General features: G+C 35.9%; 1 protein-coding gene across 1 annotated transcript; it reads left to right on the plus strand.

Moving 5' to 3' along the window:
- Positions 1–1,991: 1,991 nt before the first annotated feature.
- slc2a3b (solute carrier family 2 member 3b) lies at positions 1,992–21,220 on the plus strand. The gene is made up of 11 exons (XM_033981555.2): positions 1,992–2,008; positions 2,110–2,222; positions 10,429–10,533; positions 11,449–11,609; positions 12,382–12,622; positions 13,531–13,693; positions 14,591–14,778; positions 17,315–17,419; positions 17,503–17,604; positions 19,140–19,343; positions 20,764–21,220. The coding sequence occupies exons 2-11, from the start codon at positions 2,199–2,201 to the stop codon at positions 21,028–21,030; spliced, it is 1,560 nt and encodes a 519-aa protein (XP_033837446.1). The 5' UTR covers positions 1,992–2,008; positions 2,110–2,198; the 3' UTR covers positions 21,031–21,220.
- Positions 21,221–22,243: the final 1,023 nt, after the last annotated feature.

Here is a 22,243-nt window from a genome sequence, read left to right on the forward strand (position 1 = left end):
GACCTGGTTTAGACCTGGTTTAGACCTGGATTAGATCTGGATTAGACCTGGATTAGACCTGGATTAGACCTGGATTAGACCAGGATTAGACCTGGTTTAGTGCTGGTTTAGTGCTGGTTTAGTCCTGGTTTAGTCCTGGTTTAGACCTGTTATAGACCTCGAGTTCGAGCTTCGATTTGAACAAAACAAAAATAAACACACAAAATTCATAAGAAAAGCTTAGAAATTATTCGTATTGTTACTGTGACCAAAATATGTATCATTTTTTGAATCAATATCACTACTTTCAATCTTAAAGTACAATTTTAAACATGTACTTAAATACTTTTACTTACGTAGATTTTCTCAGTAACTTTTTGCCTTTGTATCTGTACTTTTACTTAAGTAACAACCACTGCTCCTACACTCTAACCAATGAACAACACTTGTGTGAAATGCTTTTACTTTTTACTCTTAAAGTACATTTTTAAACAGGTACTTAGTCAAATTTTCATGTGATACTTTGAGTTTTACTTGAGGAATGTTTTACCTCTGTATCTGTACTTTTACTTAAGTAACAAAATCAAGTACTTTATCCAATCAATGGTTTAAACTTTGTGTTAGGCGACGTTTTGAGGACTTTTCACAGTTCAAAATAAATAGTATTCCACGTACAGGTGTGTTCAGGTAGTATTTGGAGTATTTGCAGTTTCAGTTGTATCTTTTTGTTCCTCCTTGAAGTAAAACCTCGTTCAGCCCTGTTAAAAACATGGTTTCGATCCGGTGCCACGAAAACCCAAATATTGTTTTAAAGCTGCACTACGTAACTTTCCTGGTCAGAGTCCACCCTCCGCTTGTGTCCGTTAACGCCTGGAACTTTGCCTGGAATGTCCCACGATAAAGCATTAAAGGCTTCAGTGGAGCCATTATGTAACTCCATGTGGTTTTAATGCTCAAAAACACCTTGAAAACTGTGCGTTGTTATTGTGACCGGGTTTGCCTCTCCATAGATCTGACTTTTACCTATAGGCTTGGTGACAGCGCGAAGAAAGACGAGTTTAATGCTGTACTGTGGAACTTTTAAACGACTCTAAACGTGTCTGTGGTGACAAGGGGGTGGCTGTCCCTCAGAACAGTTACGTAATGTACCTTTAAGCAGTGGTGGATGAAGTACTGGGTTTTGTTACTTAAGTGGCAAAAAGTTACTCAAGTAAAGGTAAAAGTATCATATGAAAAAAAAATCTACTTAAGTAAAAATATTTAAGTACCCGTTTAATAATGTACTTGAATTTTATTTTATTTATTATTATTTTTTTTTATAATGTTCTTTAAGAGTAAAAATTTAAAGTATTGTTCAATTAAAGTGTAAATGTAGTGATATTGATTAAAAAAATGAGATATTTTGGTCAACAGCAGCAAAATGAATCAATTTATACATTTATTTTTATAATGTTGTGTTTTTATTTTTGCAGTAGCTTGAACTTGAAACCTTTAGTCATGATATTTCCACGAACCTGGTAAAAATATTCCTTCAAATCATATGAAAAGTACTTTTTACTTTTGAGTCCTGTTCAAAAACGTAGCGGAGCAGAAAGTACAGCTACTGCTCTCAAATGTGGTGAAGCAAAAGTAAAAGTATCCACTGTTAAATGTACTAAAGTAACGCACAGATACCTAAAAAAAAAAAAGTCCAGTACTTTACTACGTGTACTCGCTTACATTCTAAGTGCTGAAAATGAGACTTTCTTAATCTCTAGAGTAAAACTTCACATACCCAACTCTGAGTACTTCTAATCTTTCTATATTAAAAACAAATCTTTAATCTTCTTTCCTATTGTGGTAGTAAATCACGTACTCGTTTGTGAAGTGAACCCAGGCAGTAATAGCAATAATAATACTGCAGTTTTTCAGGGCTGACCTCAGTTCACTTGTGATGTGAGAAGAGGAGGATGCGGTGGGAGGAGCCTAACGAGACGAGTGAGGTGGGCTTTACAAACTCTTCCATTTGTGTTCATCTCTACAACAGCAGGTTTGTGCACTTTCTAACCACACTAAGTACTAACAAACGGATACTATTTACTTTTATCACAAGACACGAGGCTGTTTTACTAAATCCATTTGTTTCTCCAGGTTTTCTATCTCTCTGAAGGGGGCGTGTGCAGCACTTTACCACGTTTTGCATCTGAAGTGGTTGAGTTTGTGTAAAAAAAACGACAAAAATGCAGCGTATGGAAGATGAGAAGGTAAGATATCTACTTTTTAATCACATAGTACAGAGCCAGATAGTGCATTATTGGCAAAACGCAGCATTTTTCCTGACAAAAATTACGTTTAGATTTGCCTTTTTTGGTTTAATGATATGATTCTGCTCAAATTTCACATTTTTAACACGTCCAGAAGCATAAAAATTTGAGAAAAACTCGAAATATGAACTGTTAAATAAATACAACATGTTTATAGAAGTCTAAACTGTGAGGTTAAGGTTTGCTATACATAATAAAACTGGATATATGGGGGGGGGGGGGGGGGGGGGGGGGGGTTTGCAGAGGAAATTATGTTGTGTTATGTCTAATGCAGTGTTTGGGATTCACAAACTACACCAATTCAAATTTTGGTTCAAAGAGTTCACCCTGAAGCCTTGAATTTCTACACTTTTTGGGCAGTTTTAATACGTTTTTTCGTACTTATAGCTGTAGTTCCATAGTTTTCATAGCTTTGTTACTTCAGTTTTAGCCCGTTGACATCTGTGGCAGTGTTTTGTAATGAATGGAAGTCAAGTATTCACATGTAAGAAGCTGGCACACTGTACTTTACCTCTTTGGCAATGATAACTTGAGACAGGTCAAGACAATGACGAGGGGCAGGGGGCATGTAGCAGCGTGTGTTCCACTTCCCACATTTAAGACTACGGTTCTACATGTTTACAACACGCAATGATCCACAGACTCAGCGTCCATGTATTGAAGTTATATTAAAGTTAAAGGATTTCCTGTGCCGTTTAGCTGCAGCAGAAGTTGCACTTTTTGTGGGTTTAGTTTTGAAACAGACAGCCTATAGTTGTGCAGTCGACTGCTTAACCGATTTACATCAGGTCCATTGCAGAAATACAACAGAAAACCACAAACATTCTTTTACAAAGTATTTAACCACCAAATCCTCTTGTGACAACTGTTGCACTATTTGCTATAAGAACTTGGTAGTAAAGCACTACTGGTATTTGCAAATATACTGCAGCACATCACACTTTTTGCTACGACAATTAAACTGCATATGACACACCAGACTTAGACTCAGGTTTTACAACACAATTTTGCCTATTTTTTTTTTCATTTTTTTAGGTAAAGCTTCTAATTTTACTTCCTGGTTGGACAGAGTTGCACGTATGACACATGTAGAGGTATTTACATAACTGTTACCTAGCAACCGTAATATAAACAAGCACCAGAACATGTCTAAACTGCACAAAAGTTATGATCAGACTAATAAAAATAAATTATAACATATTTATTTTGTTTAATTAAGGTTTAAATGGTTAGAAAAATGTCTTTCTTGCGCGTTTACCAAGGAGAAGTTATTACATCGCCTAGAACAGGGGTGTCGGGGGGTCTTGTTAATTAACCGTTTCTGTATTTATTCCTTATTCAAGTTACAAATATTGTATATACATTTGGATAGATGTGAAAAAATGTCTATTTAACTGTGTAACTTCTGATAAACCGATATTTTAAGACAGTCATACCTTTTAATTTACCTTGTCACGGCCGCATAAAATGACGAGGCGGGCCACATTTGGCTCGTGGGCCTTGCGTTTGACACATGTGGGCTAGAATGTTATGGGATTGATTCAATTCCGTTTTATTTATGTGGCACGTTTAAATACAACTTAAGATGGACAAACTACTTCACATAAAATAATTAACAAAAGCACCTGATACCAGACCAGTTTACAAGCCAGATCTGTGGAAAAGCGAGCCCACACAGCGCATAAATACATAACATACATTTTCACAAACTCACAAAATTGTACAAAACGACACAAGAGCTAAACTAAAACCTTGTAATAAGCCGCATCTCAAATGACATAACAGCTACGGCAGGTTTTGTTACATAAGAAAACACAATAATCACACGTGGAATGTTTTTTTTTTCAAACCGCAATCAGCTTAAAATGAACCCAAAACAACATTTCTCCTATAAACACATCAGCTTAAACCCTGTCCCTGCGCTTCATACTGCAGATGCTATAAAACATGACAGTACATGCGTCGAGAATACGTGTCTACAGGCATGTCCACACAACCAGCCGAGCGTTGCGTAGTTTTTGACTCCGTTTCGTCTTAAACAGGGCCACACCTTTGTTCAATTTGTTCGTAATAACACAATCACAAACGTCTTACACAACATGAATAAGACTCAGCGGTGACGAGTAACAATCATCTCTCAGCGCTGGATTTCCCCTCTGACAGACAGTCCCCGGGCAAAGAGTAACTTTCATAATCAGCGAACGTTTTTGTTATTCCAGCACAAAGGATGCCTATCTCGTACCAGTAAATCCATTTCATTAAAGCTGCACTATGCGACTTTTTGGTTGCATTTATTGAATCATAGATGGGTTTTTTTTAATCTCTCCATAACTGCAACTTGCTCTGGTTGCTCACAATTTGTCCGGGGGGGTACGACTTATACTCAGATGCGACTTATATGTGAAATTATTAAAATATATAGTTTCAAATCTTTGTTATTGTCGCACTGACTTCATCTTCCTCTGGAGTTGTTCAGAATTGACACCGAGGATGAAGATGCAGTTCACTTGTTTGACCAATAGATGGCACCGGTGTGTTTGTAATACCTGTAAGAAAATCTACTTGACTCATTTTCTTTTACACATTTCATATTTAATTTCCCGTTAATTTATAAAACAAAGGATAAAGGTGATCATTTTTCATTTGGAACAATATTGTAAATGTTTAGTTTATTATAAGTCTCGTTTAAATTTGAAATCTACTTCCTGTTTTCCGGTTTAGCCTTTCATGCTGATGCGAAGTCTTAACCAACAGAGCACTACTTAAGAAACAGTTGAAAAGTAAAATATCTCATGATTCTCGTGTTTGTGGACAAACCGCATATATTACGTTAGCGTAGCATATTTGATTAACTGTTAATATCTTACGTTAACAAACCAGACACGTGTTCAGTTCTGTCTGTGCTTTATGTCGCTGAATAAATATAAATGTGTTACGTTAGCGTGATGTACTGATATTCAGCCTGTTGGTCTCTATTTTATTATTATTATTGTAACTTGACTTTAAAGATAAAATGTCTCTTCTTGGTCTTGAATTTTGTTAAATAAATTTCCCCCAAAAATGTGACTTATAGTCCAGTGCGACTTATACTCCAGAAAATACTGTGTTTTGCTCAAATGATGTAATTTAAATACTTACTTACCACAAACATTTAAGAGAGCTGTGTTGTCATGTTTTGTGCATTTCTCTTCATATTAAAGTGTTAATATGAAGCATTGTTTGTATTTTTGTAGGCAGCAGATCGACCAAAACAAAATATCGGTCTGTGCTGTAGATTTAAGGCCGATAATCGATACGCTAAAAAGTCAAAATATCGGCCAAATATATCAGTCTATCTCTAATAATTATCCCCAAAAAATGCGACTTATATATGTTTTTTTCTTCATTACTATGCTTTTTTTTGGCTGATGCGACTTATACTCCAGAAAATACAATATATATATATCAACTAGTCATGGGACGATATTGAAATACAATGTCAAGATTATCACAACCAAAATAATTACAATTAACGATTATATCACGATAATTATTAAAGCTGTTGGCTGTTTTAAAATGTTATGGATATGAATCATTCTAATTTTAATATTACGAAGAGGTTCCATATTTAAACAAAAGTGAAAGTGAACAATTAACTACACCACATCACCATGGAGACGTGTTTTTGTTCCGCACGTTCTGAAGATAAAATATGTTTTTTTCTTCATTATTATGCATTTTTTGGCTGGTGCGACTTATACTCCAGAGCGACTTATAGTTCGGAAAATACATAGTGGTAAAAGGTGGTAAATAAGTTAAATGCCATATGGTGGAACATTTCAGACAAAGCAATAACATCGACATGGACACGAGCAGATGGTGGGGCCTCTGTCAGAAAAGTTACCTAGTGCACCTTTAAATAAGATAAGATAAGATAAGATATGCCTTTATTAGTCCCACAGTGGGGAAATTCCAGTATTGCACCGCACAGTTAAAGAACAGAAGGAAAATGGTACATGCAATAAAACAAGATAATAGATAAATAGCTTAAAATAATAAAAAAAATAGACTTAAAAATAAACTAAAAATAGACTCTAATGTAACATCTCCGTAAAGTGACTGGAGTATTGTAAATAACACTGGTAAAGGAAATATTTATAACAAAACTCAGCATAAATTCCATCATCTGTGTTAATGTTACTGTGCATTTGATCAAAACATTCAGTAACAAACTCGCTCACAGTTTCCGCCTGATAACGGCTCATTATCTTATTATTCTGACTCATCTGTGTTAATATTATTCTGTGCACAACACGTTTATGGACTAAATGTTCGGTAAGTAACAAGTCACAGCTTGATAACGACTTCTCAGTGTTATTACTGGTACTTTTCTCTTGTTACTGTTACAAGTGAATGCACTGCTTCCATTTACAACTTCGTTTTTTATAAATCAAACTGTGAAAACTATAAATATCAGGAGAGATGAGTGAAAAAAACAGATGCCGAGCTGCAGTCATTCACATTTATCATGACTAACTTAAAGGAAAAGATGCACTGTGTAACTTTTCCGGTAGAGTTGCCACCACCTGCTTGTCTCCAGATGTTCTTGCTTGGTCTGGATTCTTTGGAAAGTTCCACCGTATGGCATTAAACAGATTTATGTTGCAGTTATTTAATTCAAAGTGTTTTTATTGCAAAACTCCTCACAAAAAAAAAAAACAACCCAAAAAATAAAACATTCTGTGAGCTTTTCCACAGACTTAAACTATAGATTTATCGTCATATTGTGAAGCATTTCAGGCAAAGAAATAACATCTCCATGGAAACCAGCTGGTGCGGACGACCCACCAGAAAGTTACAGAATGCACTTTTAAAAATCCAAACTGTTTTCTGCACACATGTCGTAAGATGAGAGGTTTTTAATAGTTTTTTTTAATTTGAGCGTTTAATACTAAAATACAACTTATTTGGAAATATTTTGACATAATTTAATTTACATAAAATGGTACAGGGTTGGTGGTAATCCAGTGAGGAAATAAATATGTTCTTGTTTCTAAAAATAAGCAGTGTTTTATATTTCCCAAGCTGCAATCAACACGAGAAATCAGAGCTGCAATAATAATAATAATAATAATAATAATAATAATAATAATAATAATAACATTGATAATAATAATATTGATCATAACAATAATAATAATAATAACGATAATAATAATAATCATCATCATCATTCGGGCTCAAATTAAACATAAATGAAACTGGTGGAAACAGAAACGACACCTCAATATTCTCTTTACATAGTACTGCAATAATAACAATATTTACAAAAACAAAGGTGTGAGGTTCGGCGTATGTAAGTGTGGTGTGAGTGTAGTTGTGTACTTGTGTGATGTGAGTGTAGTTGTGTAGTTGTGTGATGTGAGTGTAGTTGTGTACTTGTGTGATGTGAGTGTAGTTGTGTACTTGTGTGATGTGAGTGTAGTTGTGTACTTTTTCCTTCATGGTTATTGGAGCTGCAGCCCTGGTTTGGTGCATCAACAACAACGACAATTTAAACTGAGAAATAGACTTTTTACACTTAAAGTCGAGCTGTGTAATTGATCAAATTGTCCATGTTTAACATTTTTGTTTTTTTGGGAGGTCTACAGCCAACACTCTGTAAAAACATGAGGCTTAGAGCAGAGTTTGTTTGAAGAAATTGTACTTTTTTGTTTTAAATAACAATGATTAATAGTCTACACTGTCTATTTTAAGGAAATTCCTATTGATAGATAAATAGACATATTCACATTTTAATAAGACAAAATTGAATCAAATGGAAAACCATGACGACCAGTAGGAAACAAAAAGCATGATTTTTTTTCCTCATATTGCCCAGTTCTACTTTCGACTAAACCTGGACTAAACCAAGTCTACACTGGGACTAAACCAAGTCTAGATCAGGATTAAACCAAGTCTACATTTGGACTAAACCAAGTCTAGATCAGGACTAAACCAAGTCTAGATCAGGACTAAACCAAGTCTACATTTGGACTAAACCAAGTCTACACTGGGACTAAACCAAGTCTCCATTTGGACTAAATGAAGTCTACATTAGGACTAAACCAAGTCTAAACTAGGACTAAACCAAGTCTAGATCAGGACTAAACCAAATCTACATTTGGACTAAACCAGGTCTACATTAGGACTAAACCGGGTTCAAACCAGGACTGAACTTAAAACAATGAGACAAATTAACACTGAAGACTCACACTGTGTAAAGTTGTAACGATTCATGAAACAGTGTGAGATCATAGTATCACAATATTATCACAACTGCTGTTCTGCTCATCGTTCTACATCTTTAAGATTTATCTGACACAATTTGCATGAAGTAAAACATTCCGCTGGTTTAAAGCAGACGAGTGTATAATGGTGCGTAGTGTATGGTGTTGTGCGTCGCATAGAGAGGCACCGCAGCTGCTCAAGCACAAAGCTCAAATCAAGGGAGAGAAAAAGAGAAAGGCTCATTGTGTCTAATTACCGGCCTGAAAATAAACAACAGGAGCTTTGTGAATGAAGCAGGAACAGGCCATTCACACAGAAGAGCGACCGGCCACTGACACGTCCACTGCGTTAATGTTTGTGCCAGATAACGTATTCTAGGTCATACCATTTGATTTAACCTGATCAAAACAAAAAAAAATAAAATAAAATTACAGTGGAAAATGTAATAAAAATTCGAATACAAATTTAATAAAACAAAATAAAATGAATTAATAAAAAATAAATAAAATAAAAATGTAAAATATATCAAATAAAAATGAATAAATAAAAATATATAATTAAATAAAAAAAGGAAAATAAATTTAAATAAAATAAACTGACACGTCCACTGCTTTAATGTTTGTGGACTCAGGTTGAATGATGCTTTGTGAAATCAACGATAACAACAAACCAATTAATGTAACTTCAATCTGACAAGAAAACAACCTTAAAGTACGATTAACATTAACAAATAAATAAATAAATAAAAATCTAAATAAACTCAAAATAAAAAAAACAACAACTTAGAATTTAAAAAATATATAAGCTCAAAATAACATTAAAAAAAAAACAAAAAAAAAAAAAAAAAAAACCTCAAAATAACTCAAATAAATTAACCCCAGGATCAGGTAGAGCGGGTTAATACAAACATTCAAGACCAAAATTATGAGTCTGACAGCAGCAGTTACAGAGAGAGGACACAGTTTTTCAATAGAAAGTGAATTGGAGTCAGAGTCGATGGAGCTGGGAGTGCGTCCATGATCACTTCCTCTTTTGAACACGGCAGCTAGCGGGTTAGCTATGTCTATTTATATAAACAGTGTGTGATAGGGTCCCATCTCCAGATCTTGAACTAGTTTTGGTTTGGTTGAAATATTGATATTAATACTTCAAAACTGCACTTGACAAAGATTTATAGTTTTGCTGGTTTTGTTTTGAAAAATTCTGATATAATTTTTTGATTTTGTTTTAAAAAAAAACAACTAAAGCTTTTGGTATTGGTTTATTTATTTATTTATTTTTACTGAAATTTCTAATCTAAAAAGCTGAAACATGACAATACTGTTACTACAAAATTTTAAAAATCCATATTACTCTATTTTCTGATCAGTTATCGTATTGTTTCCTCATCAAAAACACACCTGGAGTTGTGTTTTGTTTCATTCACATGTTTAACACACAAACCCTGCATATTCTCAAACTGAAAAACGTTCTATTCCACCTTGTGATGTCATCAAGTGAATACAGGAAGTGCTCCGCTGTGTTTTTAAACTCCACACACCTTCATTTCTAGAATCATTTGGGGGTTTTTCAGCCCTGGAATTGCCACTTATCTCTGCTGAACTAAAGGTAAAAGGAGCTGTTAACTGCTGCTAAAAACTACCACTTGATGACATCACAAGGTGGAACAGAGTGTTTTGAGCTTTGGAGATGTAGACAGACAGATAAAAAAGGAATGAAAACACAACTCTGGGTGTGTTTTTGATGAGGTAACAGGATTATAACAGGACTAAAAGCTCACAAGAGTCAATTTTGTGTAATATAGGACTTTTAAACATAGTTATCACTGCACATTTGTCTAATATCCTGCAGTCGTATCGTGTGTGTGTGTCATTTTCCCTGTTTTTTATCCGCACAGCCAAAGAAGACGGTCACTCCTTACCTTCTGTTTTGTGTGTGTACGGCTGTCATTGGGTCTCTGCAGTTTGGATACAACACAGGGGTCATCAATGCGCCGGAGACGGTGAGTGTGTGCTTCTATATTCTCTTATAAGTGTACTATGTTACTGCTTAATACTGCCCTCAAGTGGACACTGTACGAAACACAACAAACACACTGATGAGGGTCAACTATATGTGTTCAAATTAACACTATTTCAACACATTTCCTCTTGATTCAAGCAGATCTTTGCTAATAGACGACTAAACTGCACTTACTTTACGAAATAGGTCAGTGGAGTTCAAACTATGACCTCACGCTTCCTGTTGAATTTGCGTAAATGATCGTAGGCAGTACTTTTTATTATTTCCATCACCGTAATCTGAATAACATCTCACTGCATTGTGACACAGACCTATTGGTACATTAGGCTTGGAATGAGTGTTTTAGCCTTTTAAATTTATTAGTTTTGGGCATTCCCCCCCCCCTTTTTTTTTTATTGCCTACATTTTTTGTGGTATTTTTCCTGTTTCAGTCCCATTTTTTGTCATATATTTTTGTTATTTATAGTGTGTCATTAGTTGATTAAGATTTTTTTTTGCCTATTTTTTATATATTTTTAGGGTTAGGGTTAGTATTCTCGTAGTTTTTCCCTCAGGTTCTTTTCGTTTGGCCTGTTGAGTCCAGATGTCCTGTTTTTGTTCTTTATTTTGTGTTTATGGGGCAGTGTTTGGTGGGTTTTTCCTTTGTTACTTTGTTTTTTTTGGAAGAACAAAGTTTAAAAAAGTAATAAACAGCCATGAACCCTTATCTTTTGTTTCCTGTGGCCTTATTAAACATAACTTAATATGCTTTGGTCCACTTTTGGGTCATAACAAAAGGGGTAAAATGCATCTATCTGAAAGCTGTATCACCTCTTCTGTTTCTATATGTGGGATGTGGCAGGTACAAGGTTTATAAATCCAAACCCTGCTCTGAATCCATTTTGTGACTTGACAGAAACTGCGTCTGTTCTTCCAAAACGTGTCGATGGAGCGGTACGGAGAGGCCTTCACTCCCGGAACCAACCTGATGGTTTGGAGTTTCGCCGTCGCCATCTTCAGCGTGGGAGGGATGGTCGGGTCCTTCTCCGTCGGAGCCATGGTGGACAGATTTGGCAGGTGAAAAAATGATTGACTGAATATAGATATTTGCAGAATAAATATCAATACAGACTTAAATTCACATTAATAGAAGGTTTTACTTGTTAAGATTTAGCTGCTTGATGAAACTATATGATTGGTACAAGATTTTTTACTCGTTTAAGTGCTTATTCTTTTTTGTGAAGCAAGTGTTTTTTGGCAGTTGATTTTAGGCCAGATAATGTATTCTAGGTCATACCATTTGATTTAACCTGATAAAAAAAAAAACAAAAAAAAAAAAAAAAACAGTGCAAAATGTAATAAAAATTCAAATAAAAAAATTTAATAAAACTAAATAAAATGAATTAATTAAAAAAATTTAAATAAAACTAAAAAATATATATAAAATAAAATTAAATAAATAAAAATAAATAAATATAATTAAATAAAAAAGTAAAATAAATTAAAATAAAATATAATAAAAAAACATAAAAAATAAAATAAAATAAAATAAAATAAAATACAATACAATACAATACAATACAATACAATACAATAATAGTAGCAGCAGCAGCCTTGGTTAAACGTCTTGAATGGTTTTTGGTATTTCTGACAAGACTGAAAAGCTTTTTCTGATTTCAAGTTGTTTTAACTTATCTAGATTTAACCTTTTTATTTATGTATTTTTGAAATGTAGTCACATCACTAATAATATTCTACTGTTTCCTTTATACACAGCCAATGATTTTACTCACTTACTTTTACTCTTAGCTGTGCAGTAACAGTTTTCCTCTGTCTGTCCCCCGTCCAGGCGTAAGTCCATGCTTCTGGCTAACATCCTGGCCGTGCTGGGGGGAGGTCTGATGGGCCTGTCCAGTCTGAGCCGGTCGTTTGAGATGGTCATCATCGGGCGCTTGGTCATAGGTGTTTTCTGTGGACTGTGCACGGGCCTCACTCCCATGTACGTCGGTGAGATCTCCCCCACTGCCCTCAGAGGAGCCTTCGGGACACTGCATCAGCTCGGAGTGGTCATAGGCATCCTCGTCGCACAGGTATAAAGTAGGAGTGGGTGATAGTGACAGAAATGTAGATCTTCATTTTTTTTTTTAATTGTCTTTATAGCCATGTTCAGATGATATTTTGAAAATGCTTTAGGAACCTGCTAAAGGCTCTGTACATGTCCTGGTTGAGGTTTAAGTATTGCACAAAACATGAATAGATTATAAAATGAACAACAAAAGTGCAGAAATATCACTTCATATCTGTGTTTGGCGAGTTGTAGACGACAGAGATTCTTGGTCGATTGCAGCAACCTCACCTTTAGTGTCACTACTGCCTGTGTATGTGTAAGGTCTTAGGCAAGTCACACTAAAATGAATAAATATTTAAAGATAAAGGCAGTGGACAGGGAGCTGCACGTGGGTTAGGGGTCAGAGGTCAGAGGTTAGAGGGTTAGGGTCAGACAGTGGACATGGAGCTGCAGGTGGATTTCACTGACAACACTAAAAATTACACAAATAAAATGCTTTTGGGTTTAGAAAGAGACATGTTTGTGTCTCAATGCTAACGCTAATGCTAATATTGAGGCATAATAAATATTAAAACAACAAGTATTTGCATTTAAAACATTGGGTAATCTGTATTTTAATTAATTCAAATTTTAGTAGGTTGTTTATCTTATATTTTATGCTTTTTTAGCATTCACAGAGTCAATAAATTAGTTAGGAAGTGTAGCAAAAACTCAAACTATTACATTTCTCTATGTATCTGACCCAGTTAATGAAAAAGCAACTATTTCTACAGATAAAAGTACAAGGAACCAATGTATTTATATAAAGACAGATTATTAAATGTGTAACTCATGTCCATAATCTGCCTTTTATGTATAAATACCAACAAACACCAAATATTTAGCTCACTCACTCACTTAATAACTTCTTCTTTCTGTTGTCTGCTTCAGATCTTTGGCCTGGAGTTCTTGCTGGGCTCAGATGAGCTTTGGCCTCTGCTCCTGGCTCTGACCATCCTGCCCGCGGTGCTACAGACCATCATGTTACCCTTCTGCCCCGAGAGCCCCCGATACCTCCTCATCAGCCTCAAGAAGGAGGACGAGGCCAGAAAAGGTGAGGTTATGCACTGATGTAATACTCTACACACACATATACACATATCTATATCCACCTTTTACCCATGGTTCTACACTGTCCTGTTTATCGTTTGAATTTAATGTCAAACTTTAAGATGGGGAAGGGGTGGGGCACTTTTCTTTGGTAATTATAGATTTTGATCAGAAATAGCAAAAAGGAAATGTCACAAATGTTGAACGTTGATCATTTCTATTCATTACTAGAGATTTAGAACTCTAAATTTATCTCAGATATCTTATATAACAACATTATTTTTACATGTCCTTTATTCATTATATATAAGGATAAGGTTTCTTAAGTAAAAGTACAGATACAAAAGCAAAACGTTACTCAAGTAAAAGTATCACATGAAAAACCAAAGTAAAAGTATTAAGTACCCGTTTAAAATTGTACTTCGAGTTGAGAAAGATGTGATATTGATTAAAAAAAATTATACAAATTTTGGTCAACAGTAACAATAGGAATCAGTTTCTTAGCTTTTCTTATGAATTTTGTGTGTTTATTTTTGTTTTGCTCAAAGACGAAGCTTAAACTCAAAACTTTAGTCAGGATGTTTCCACGAATATGGTAAAAATAACTCCTGAAATCAAATGAAAAGTACTTTTTACTTCAGTCCTGTTCAAAAATGTAGTGGAGTAGAAAGTACAGATACTGCTCTCAAATGTAGTGAAGTAAAAGTAAAAAGTAAACTTAAGTAAAGTGCAGATACCTAAAAATTCAAGTTAAATACATGACTTTACTACTTTTACTTTGTTACCTTCCACCATTACCAGGGACTCATCTCTAGATCATGAGTTATTCTTGGTCAGGACGACTTTATCTGTAGAATTTAACCTAAATATCACAAGTTTAATTTAAACTCATGCACTGCAGCTCTGGAGCGTCTGCGTGGCCATGACGACGTGCACGACGACATTCAGGAGATGAGGGAGGAGGGTCTGAAGATGTCCATGGAGAAAAAAGTCACGATCCCAGAGCTTTTCCGGTCTCCCGTTTACCGCCAGCCCATCATCATCGCCATCGTCCTGCAGCTCTCACAGCAGCTGTCCGGCATCAACGCGGTGAGAGTCAGAGCTACTGTGTAACATTGATCATGTTTCTGACATTTAATCATTTAAACCTCCACTATGCAACTTTTCTGATGGATCTACTACCACAGAGATGATATTGCTCTTTGTGTAATGTTTCACTGCACGGTCTTAAACTGATCTCACATTAATTTGTTTAGTGAAGAGTGCACTGAGGGTTATATCGGAGAAAAAAACAGCCACGCAATAAGAGAATGTACCAACACCGTCGCAAGAGCAGCTCAGGACAACAATCTGCTGTTCATTTCCATCTCAAAGCCACTAACCACTCGTTTGAAGATAGTCAGGTACAGAGCTTAGCCAGAGAAAAGAAATGATTTGAGAGGGGAGTTAACCCTTTAAAGCACATGTGTAAAAACTCAAGGCCCAGGGGCCAAATGCGGCCCGCTACATCATTTCATGTGGCCCACGAGAAGATAAATTAAAAGGCATGACTGTCTTTTTAAAATAAGTCTGTGCTGCTTTAATGTGTGCACTGACAATAAACTAATGAGATTTTCCCAGTAAGTGGAAATGAGAAATATTTGCAAATGATCATCACAAAATGTTCATGAAGAGGAAAATTGTTGGAGGAGGAAGGAAGTTGGGAGGAAGAAAAGTGAAGGTGAATATAAGTTTGTGCTTTGAGGAGAAAAACCTGTATGTTTTTGTGTTTTGAGGCGGGGTCGGTACAATCTACGTCGACATTTTGACACCAAACACAGAGCTAAGTATGAAAAAGTTAGTCTGCAAGAAAAACAACAAATTGTCCAATAATTAAAAGGCTGTAAAAGGCCGAATTTGAAGCAGAGCTGAAGGTCTGTGAGGAGGTGTGTCCCGACCAGATACACACTTTAAAAATGTCAGTTTATCACAGAAACTGTGATTTAACAAGTTAAAAAGGAATTACATTTATTTTACATGACATTCAGTTACATTTAGTGACATTTACACTGTCACAGTCACATCTGGCCCTTGATGGCGGCCATTTTGCTGATGTGGCCCTCGGTGAAAATGAGTTTGACGCCCCTGCTTTAAAGACTGAGTACATTGGAGACCATTATAGCTCGTCTAGGCTTTTTTTCTTTTTTAGCCATAAAAATCGTGTTAAAGGAGGTATCGACATATACTTTTGTCCTTTTTCACACAACTATCTCTATTTTACAAATCCATCCTTATTTTTCCATTGTTGCATCAAATAAGTGTGTAATACCAGTTTAAGTAGAAGAAAAATATAAAAATGAATGTACTTTTGAGTAGCTTTTATGCAAACAAACAATGAAAAAACTATCTGGTCAGCTCAGAAACACTTTAAATAAACATTTTTTGTTAGGAAAGACAATCCTTCCTTGAACAGGAATGGGGAATCTAAAACTCCATCCTTGGACATCTCTGTAATCCCTCAGTTGTCCAGGTCTGATCCATAAAAAAGAGAAACAAAATCTGTCAACTGGACAAAACGTTGTATAAATTCAGATTTTTGGCTGCTCGTCCAAGCCGTTTCTTCAGTTCTGGTCAGATTACTGCTGGACACTTCCTTATGTCTGAAAGGAGGCGCTAACTACACTGAAACTCAAAACCCTATTGTTTGCTAGGTTTACTGTGCTACCCTAAGTGTGCACTGTGCCTGAGTCCTACTTAGCAAAGTCATTCAAGCCCCTAATGAGTGATGTCACACCTATTAGCATCCAGGCTAGCCCTATTGTTTTCTTTGTTCTAAAAGAAAAACAAAACAAAGAGAAAAACAAAGAGAACAAAGAAAACAATAGGGATAGCCAGGATGCTAATAGGTGTGAAACCACTCATTAGGGGCTTGAATGACTTTACTACTAATTTGTTTAATTACAGTTGTTTTTACGGCTAAAAACACATAATATAAAATACATCTTACTGTTTTCTGGGTCACCCGTAACTTGGCTCTAGAAGTTGAATGACCTACAGCTGAACATTCCAGGCAAAGTAATAAAATCTCCTTGGAGACAGGCAGGTGGTGTACCCTACATCCGAAAAGTTACGTAGTGCAGCTTTAACACAACCCCAGGGCTAAAAACCTATAGACAGACAACACATTAACACACACTAAGGAAAACTTACAAAAAACAACGTCTTCTTAAGTAAATTACATGTTTACTACTTTTCTGTGCTGTATTGTTGCCAAATAAATAACTTCCTGTCCAATAAAGCCAGATTCTAAAAATATGCTTTTTTATGATCCGTTCCAATGTTGTTTCCTTATCACAAACAGACTTGAGTTGTGTTTTGTTTCATTCACACATTTAACACACAAACCCTGCAGATTTAGGCTGAGTTCTTCTCTCAAACTTCATTCTGTCCCACATTATGGTGTCATTATGTGGTAAAACAGGAAGTGCTCCATGTGTTTTTAAACCCCACACACCTTCACTAGAATCATTTGGATAATTTCAGCCCTGGGATTGTATTTTGAGCTTTGGAGATGTCGACAATTTTGTGTAATATTGGACCTTAATATTAAAATAACAAATCAAAACATTCCTCTCTATTCTTTCAGGTATTTTACTATTCTACGAACATATTCACGACGGCCGGAGTGACTCAACCCATCTACGCCACAATCGGAGCTGGAGTCGTCAACACTGTTTTCACTGTTGTCTCTGTAAGTTATTCATAAAATCCACAGATTACGTCAATATTTGGAAAGTGAACATTTCTAACTGATTGTCGGTTTGTTCTGTGAAGCTCTTCCTGGTTGAAAGGGCGGGGCGTAGGACTTTACACCTGATTGGTTTGGCTGGAATGGCGGTCTGTGCTCTGCTTATGACCATATCCCTGGCTTTGGTGGTAAGTGGTCGATCGTTTTTGATAAATAACATCCAGTCGTACATACATGTAGTTACATTCACATACAGGAATACATATATGAACATTAACGGACGTTCTAATGTTTTATTCAAAGTTTGAAAGTTTGCTCAAGGATTATCAGTTCTGTGGTAACTAAAGACCACAAGACCTGCCATTTTATTTAAAATCTGTTTCTGAAACTTTATAAACCGCCAAGTTATTCAAACATTTTGCTGAATCTTTCTTTTTAAACGGCCTTTTTGGACTTAAAACAACCGTACGATGGATATTAGTTAGCATGTAGCTGATTAGCATGTAGCTGATTAGCCTCCGCGACGCCTTTGAACTCGTAACATTTTAATTTTTTTGAAAAGTCTATGGAAAAAAAAAAAAAGGAAAATTTACTTCTAGAACCTGAGCAGGCGTCAGTGTTGAAACATGAGCTTATTTGTCCCATTTAAATAAGACGATAACTGACAAATACTTCAGAAATGATGAGCTAAAGTTGGTAAAGTTGGTAATTTTATCCAATTTGAATCTACATAAACATAGACTTATTAGAAATGGGAAAAGTGAGCTCGTTTTAGTTCTTGAGTATATAGTATTTCTCTGTACTGTACTTTTATGGTTAAAATTGAGAAATATCAACATTTGTTTGATTTGTCTTCTAGCAGTCAGTCTGTCACGTGGTATTATCATCAATTCAGTCAATTAATTCATCTTTATTCCGCGCTTATGGTTAATTTTTAAAAACAGGCAAAGACAGTGACAATACAAACAGTAACAGGTTTTAAAAAGAACCACATCAGTGTCTCACATCTTAGACTGAAACATGTTGCACTGAATCTTATCTTTGTGAGTGACATTATTATTTTATTTTCTGACTTATTCCGCTGCAAATAAAACTGTACATTAAAGTTCTTAGTGCAGCAAAGTGTTCACTCGGTCACAAACATCTGACAAACATCTCGGTCGCACTAGTCCATCGCGGCCTCCTCAAGAGCACCTATAAAGAGCACCCGTAAAGCGTCATTATAATACACCAGCAGCCTTTGTTTTTTCTGTAATGAGTCCAGAGATGTGCAGTGTTTAGTGATGCACAATATGATTTAAACAACATCATCTTTACATCATCAGAGTATGAACCAAACTTGAACATAAGAGTTTAATCAAATACTTTTCAAGTTTAATTAAGGTGGACTGTAGTAAAAGAAAAAATAAAATCTGTCGACTGGAAAAAAGCTGCAGGAGTGAAGACCTTTCATTGCTCAACCAAACTCGAGCTGCACAACTGAACGACCTTGGATTTGAATTTTTCTTTTACTATGGATCATACCTGGACGACTGAGGGACTGCACAGATTTTGTTAAGGTGGACTGCGTAACTTTCACCAGAAAATGTACGCTATTTTTATTTACTATTTAAAAATAACTTGAGTACATTACCACACTCACTTGAACCACACTTTAGTTTATTTTGTTCTCAGTGAAGTCGACCATATTATTTATTTAACTGTTGTTTTCCCTTCTGAGCAGAAGACGAACCAGGCTCTGAGCTATCTGGCCATCGTAGCCATCTTTGGGTTTGTGGCGAGCTTTGAGATGGGTCCAGGTCCAATCCCATGGTTCATTGTGGCTGAGCTCTTCTCCCAAGGACCACGCCCGGCCGCTATGGCTGTGTCCGGCTTCTGCAACTGGACCGCCAACTTCCTGGTCGGACTGGGCTTTCCTAAACTGGCGGTAAGGACGCTTTTTATGTCCGATATATTATTATTATTATGCATCAGGAGGTTACGTTTGCGACTGCCAAATACTGTTGCTGTCGCGGATGCCATTTTGAGGACTTGGGGCCATGCTAGTGCGTTGGTTTTTCACATAAAACCCATAGTATAAAAAGTTAGAAACACAAATTGACACGGAGAGCAAATCCTCGTTTATCGCGGGGGTTACGTTACGCTAAAAAAACCCCGCAATAGACGGAATCCGCGAAGTATCAGCTTTATTTTTTACAGTTTTCTCTATGTTTTTTGCTGTAAAACCCCTCACCACACACTTTATACACTTTTCTCACACGGGTGTTAATATTTTCTCACATTTCTCTCTCGTTTAAACTCTCTCAAAGTTCAAACCTTCGTAGGCGTCTTTGTCGGTGCAGAACGTCAGAATCGACATTGTGGATTTTGTCGGGGAGAAAACAAATCGCAAACGTACAGCACTTCAGAGTCACACTGAGATCCAACGTTTATGTAAATTTGTCTGAACACATTCTGTACTGTACAGGAGACACGGCACGGAGGAGACTGATGGACAATGGTCTACAGTCCCTCAGCCAATCAGGACGCAGAACACAATGCACGTTCAGATGATGTAAAAACACACGTAAAATTGCACGAAACAAACGCGTGAAACAGCGAGACCACGAAAGATGAACCATGATATAGTGAGGGACAACTGTATAGTCGAATTTTCAAATGCATGGTTAATATTTCTATAATTATTGGGCCTTTAAACATGAAACAAAAACGAGTAGAGTTGGTAAAACTTTATAAAAGCAAACCTTTCATAGTTAACACTTACTTTATCTTAGCATCAGCAGTGTGGAGTGAATGAGCGCTGCACTGTAGAGCATGTTACGGATCTCGAAAGGCGCTATATAGATCCAAGTCTGAATCTTCATTAAGAATTAAGTGTCTGTTTATGCTTTATTAAGGCTAATTAAAGTGTAGCTAATATTAGGTGAAGTTCTGTGTATAAGTCGCAACTTGTGCCACTTATAGTCCGGAAAATACAGTAATATAAAAGTCTCTTCAAAAGGTATAAAATGCATAAATTATACACTTTTTTCTGTTAAAATGAGAAAAAAGTAGGGATAAAAGTAGGGATATTGATGAGCAAGATTAACACTGTTATATATAGTTAATTTGTGGACCCCATGAGTGAACGTTTTTTTATTCTGCTTCTTCTCTTTTAATGTTAATTTTATGATGATTATTGTTTTTCTTTTTCTGTAAAGCACTTTGAATTACTTTGTGCACCAATTGTTCTATATAAATAAACTTAAAAATAATTGATCAAGCAACATTTTTGGATATTTTTGAGTTTTAATTCTGAAATTTTAACCCATAATTCTAATTTCTTACCTTGTCTTTCCTTGTTTCAGGAAGTCTGCGACGCGTACGTCTTCCTCATCTTCGTGGTGCTCTTGATCTTCTTCTTCATCTTCACCTTCCTGCGCGTCCCCGAGACCAAAGGCAGGACTTTTGACGACATAGCCCAGGGATTTGCAGCGAGCGCGGGGAAGTCTGCCGCCTCGTCCCCTGCTCCGGAGAACGTGGTGGTGGTGGATGGATCCGAAAGCAAAGACCCCGCTCCCCTGTCGCCCAACGAGAAAGTTCCCATGGTCGACCTGACGCTGGAAAAGAAATAACAACCATGTAACGCAGGTTTAAACACAAAATTAAGTTATAGGCATCTCACAAAACACAATCAAGCAGCTACGTACGACAGGGTATGACTAGAATAAGCCATTTCACTCATACAAAGGTTTTTTTAATGTATCCTGAGGCATTAAAGGTGCACTATGGAACATTTCTGATGAAGGATCTGCCATGTTTTTGTTTCTTTGGAAATAAAATAGCTTTTCCTCAAATGTTTTCACACTATGGCACTTGACTAATTTATCTTTCATTTAAAAAAATACCTTGAATTTTTACTGTGAGCGGAGTTGCCTTTCCGTAGAGCTGACCTGTAACTTTGCTTAATGCCATAGTGTGGGACATTCCATGAAAATCCGATGAGTTCGTGTGAAATGTTACATAGTGCACTTTTAATTTACAACTCATGTTTTATTCATTGGTAGGGCTTTGGAAAAAAAATCTAATTCAGTTTTTTTTTTTTTTTTTTTTCTGTCATATTTATGTGCGATTAAAGGTGCACTATGTAACTTTTCTGATGAAGGGTCGTCTCCATGGAAACGATATTGCCTTCCCTGGAATTTTTCACTCGATGGTAGTTAACGGATTTATCTTTCATTTAAAAACAAAAACAAAACAAAAAAACTTGGCATTTTTACATTGAACAGAGCTGTCTTTCCATAGATCTGACCTGTAACTTTGCTTAATGCCATATGATGGAATATTCCAAGGAAACAGGAGCAAGTAGTGTACTCCAGAAAAGTTACATAGTGCACTTTTAATTTACAACTCATGTTTTATTCACAGTTAATGTTTTGGTAGGTACGTTTTTGTTTTTTGTTATTTTGTTTTTTTTTTTTTTTTTTTTTTTTTTCGGTCAAGGATTTCAAATGCGTTAGATTTGAAATGTGTATCTTATGTTTTAAGAGTAGGATTCTGCTCAGGGGACACATTTGAACACGTCCAGAGACATTAACATTGGAGACCAGACTGAAATATAAACTGTCAAACTAATACAAGATCACGTGAGTTTACAGAAGACGTTTTCAATGATTTAAACTAATGGAAAACAGGTTTTATACGAGACAAGATAATTTACTGTGTGCAGATCAAATCATTATTTAAAGGTCCCAGATTATGCAAAAGTGACTCTAGTGAGTTTTGAGCCATGTTATAATGTTGTTACATCGTCAAAAACAGACCTGGAGGTGTGTTTTGTTTCAATCA

This window comes from Periophthalmus magnuspinnatus, chromosome 16 (genome assembly GCF_009829125.3).
Source record: "Periophthalmus magnuspinnatus isolate fPerMag1 chromosome 16, fPerMag1.2.pri, whole genome shotgun sequence".
NCBI lineage: Eukaryota > Metazoa > Chordata > Actinopteri > Gobiiformes > Gobiidae > Periophthalmus > Periophthalmus magnuspinnatus.

Excerpts from the sequence above, each read along its gene's own strand:
- slc2a3b (XM_033981555.2), top strand. The coding sequence starts at position 2,199 with ATGCAGCGTATGGAAGATGAGAAG. Across the intron at positions 2,223-10,428 it reads AGCGTATGGAAGATGAGAAG|CCAAAGAAGACGGTCACTCC; the intron begins GTAAGATATCTA and ends TTATCCGCACAG. Across the intron at positions 17,420-17,502 it reads CTGTTTTCACTGTTGTCTCT|CTCTTCCTGGTTGAAAGGGC; the intron begins GTAAGTTATTCA and ends TGTTCTGTGAAG.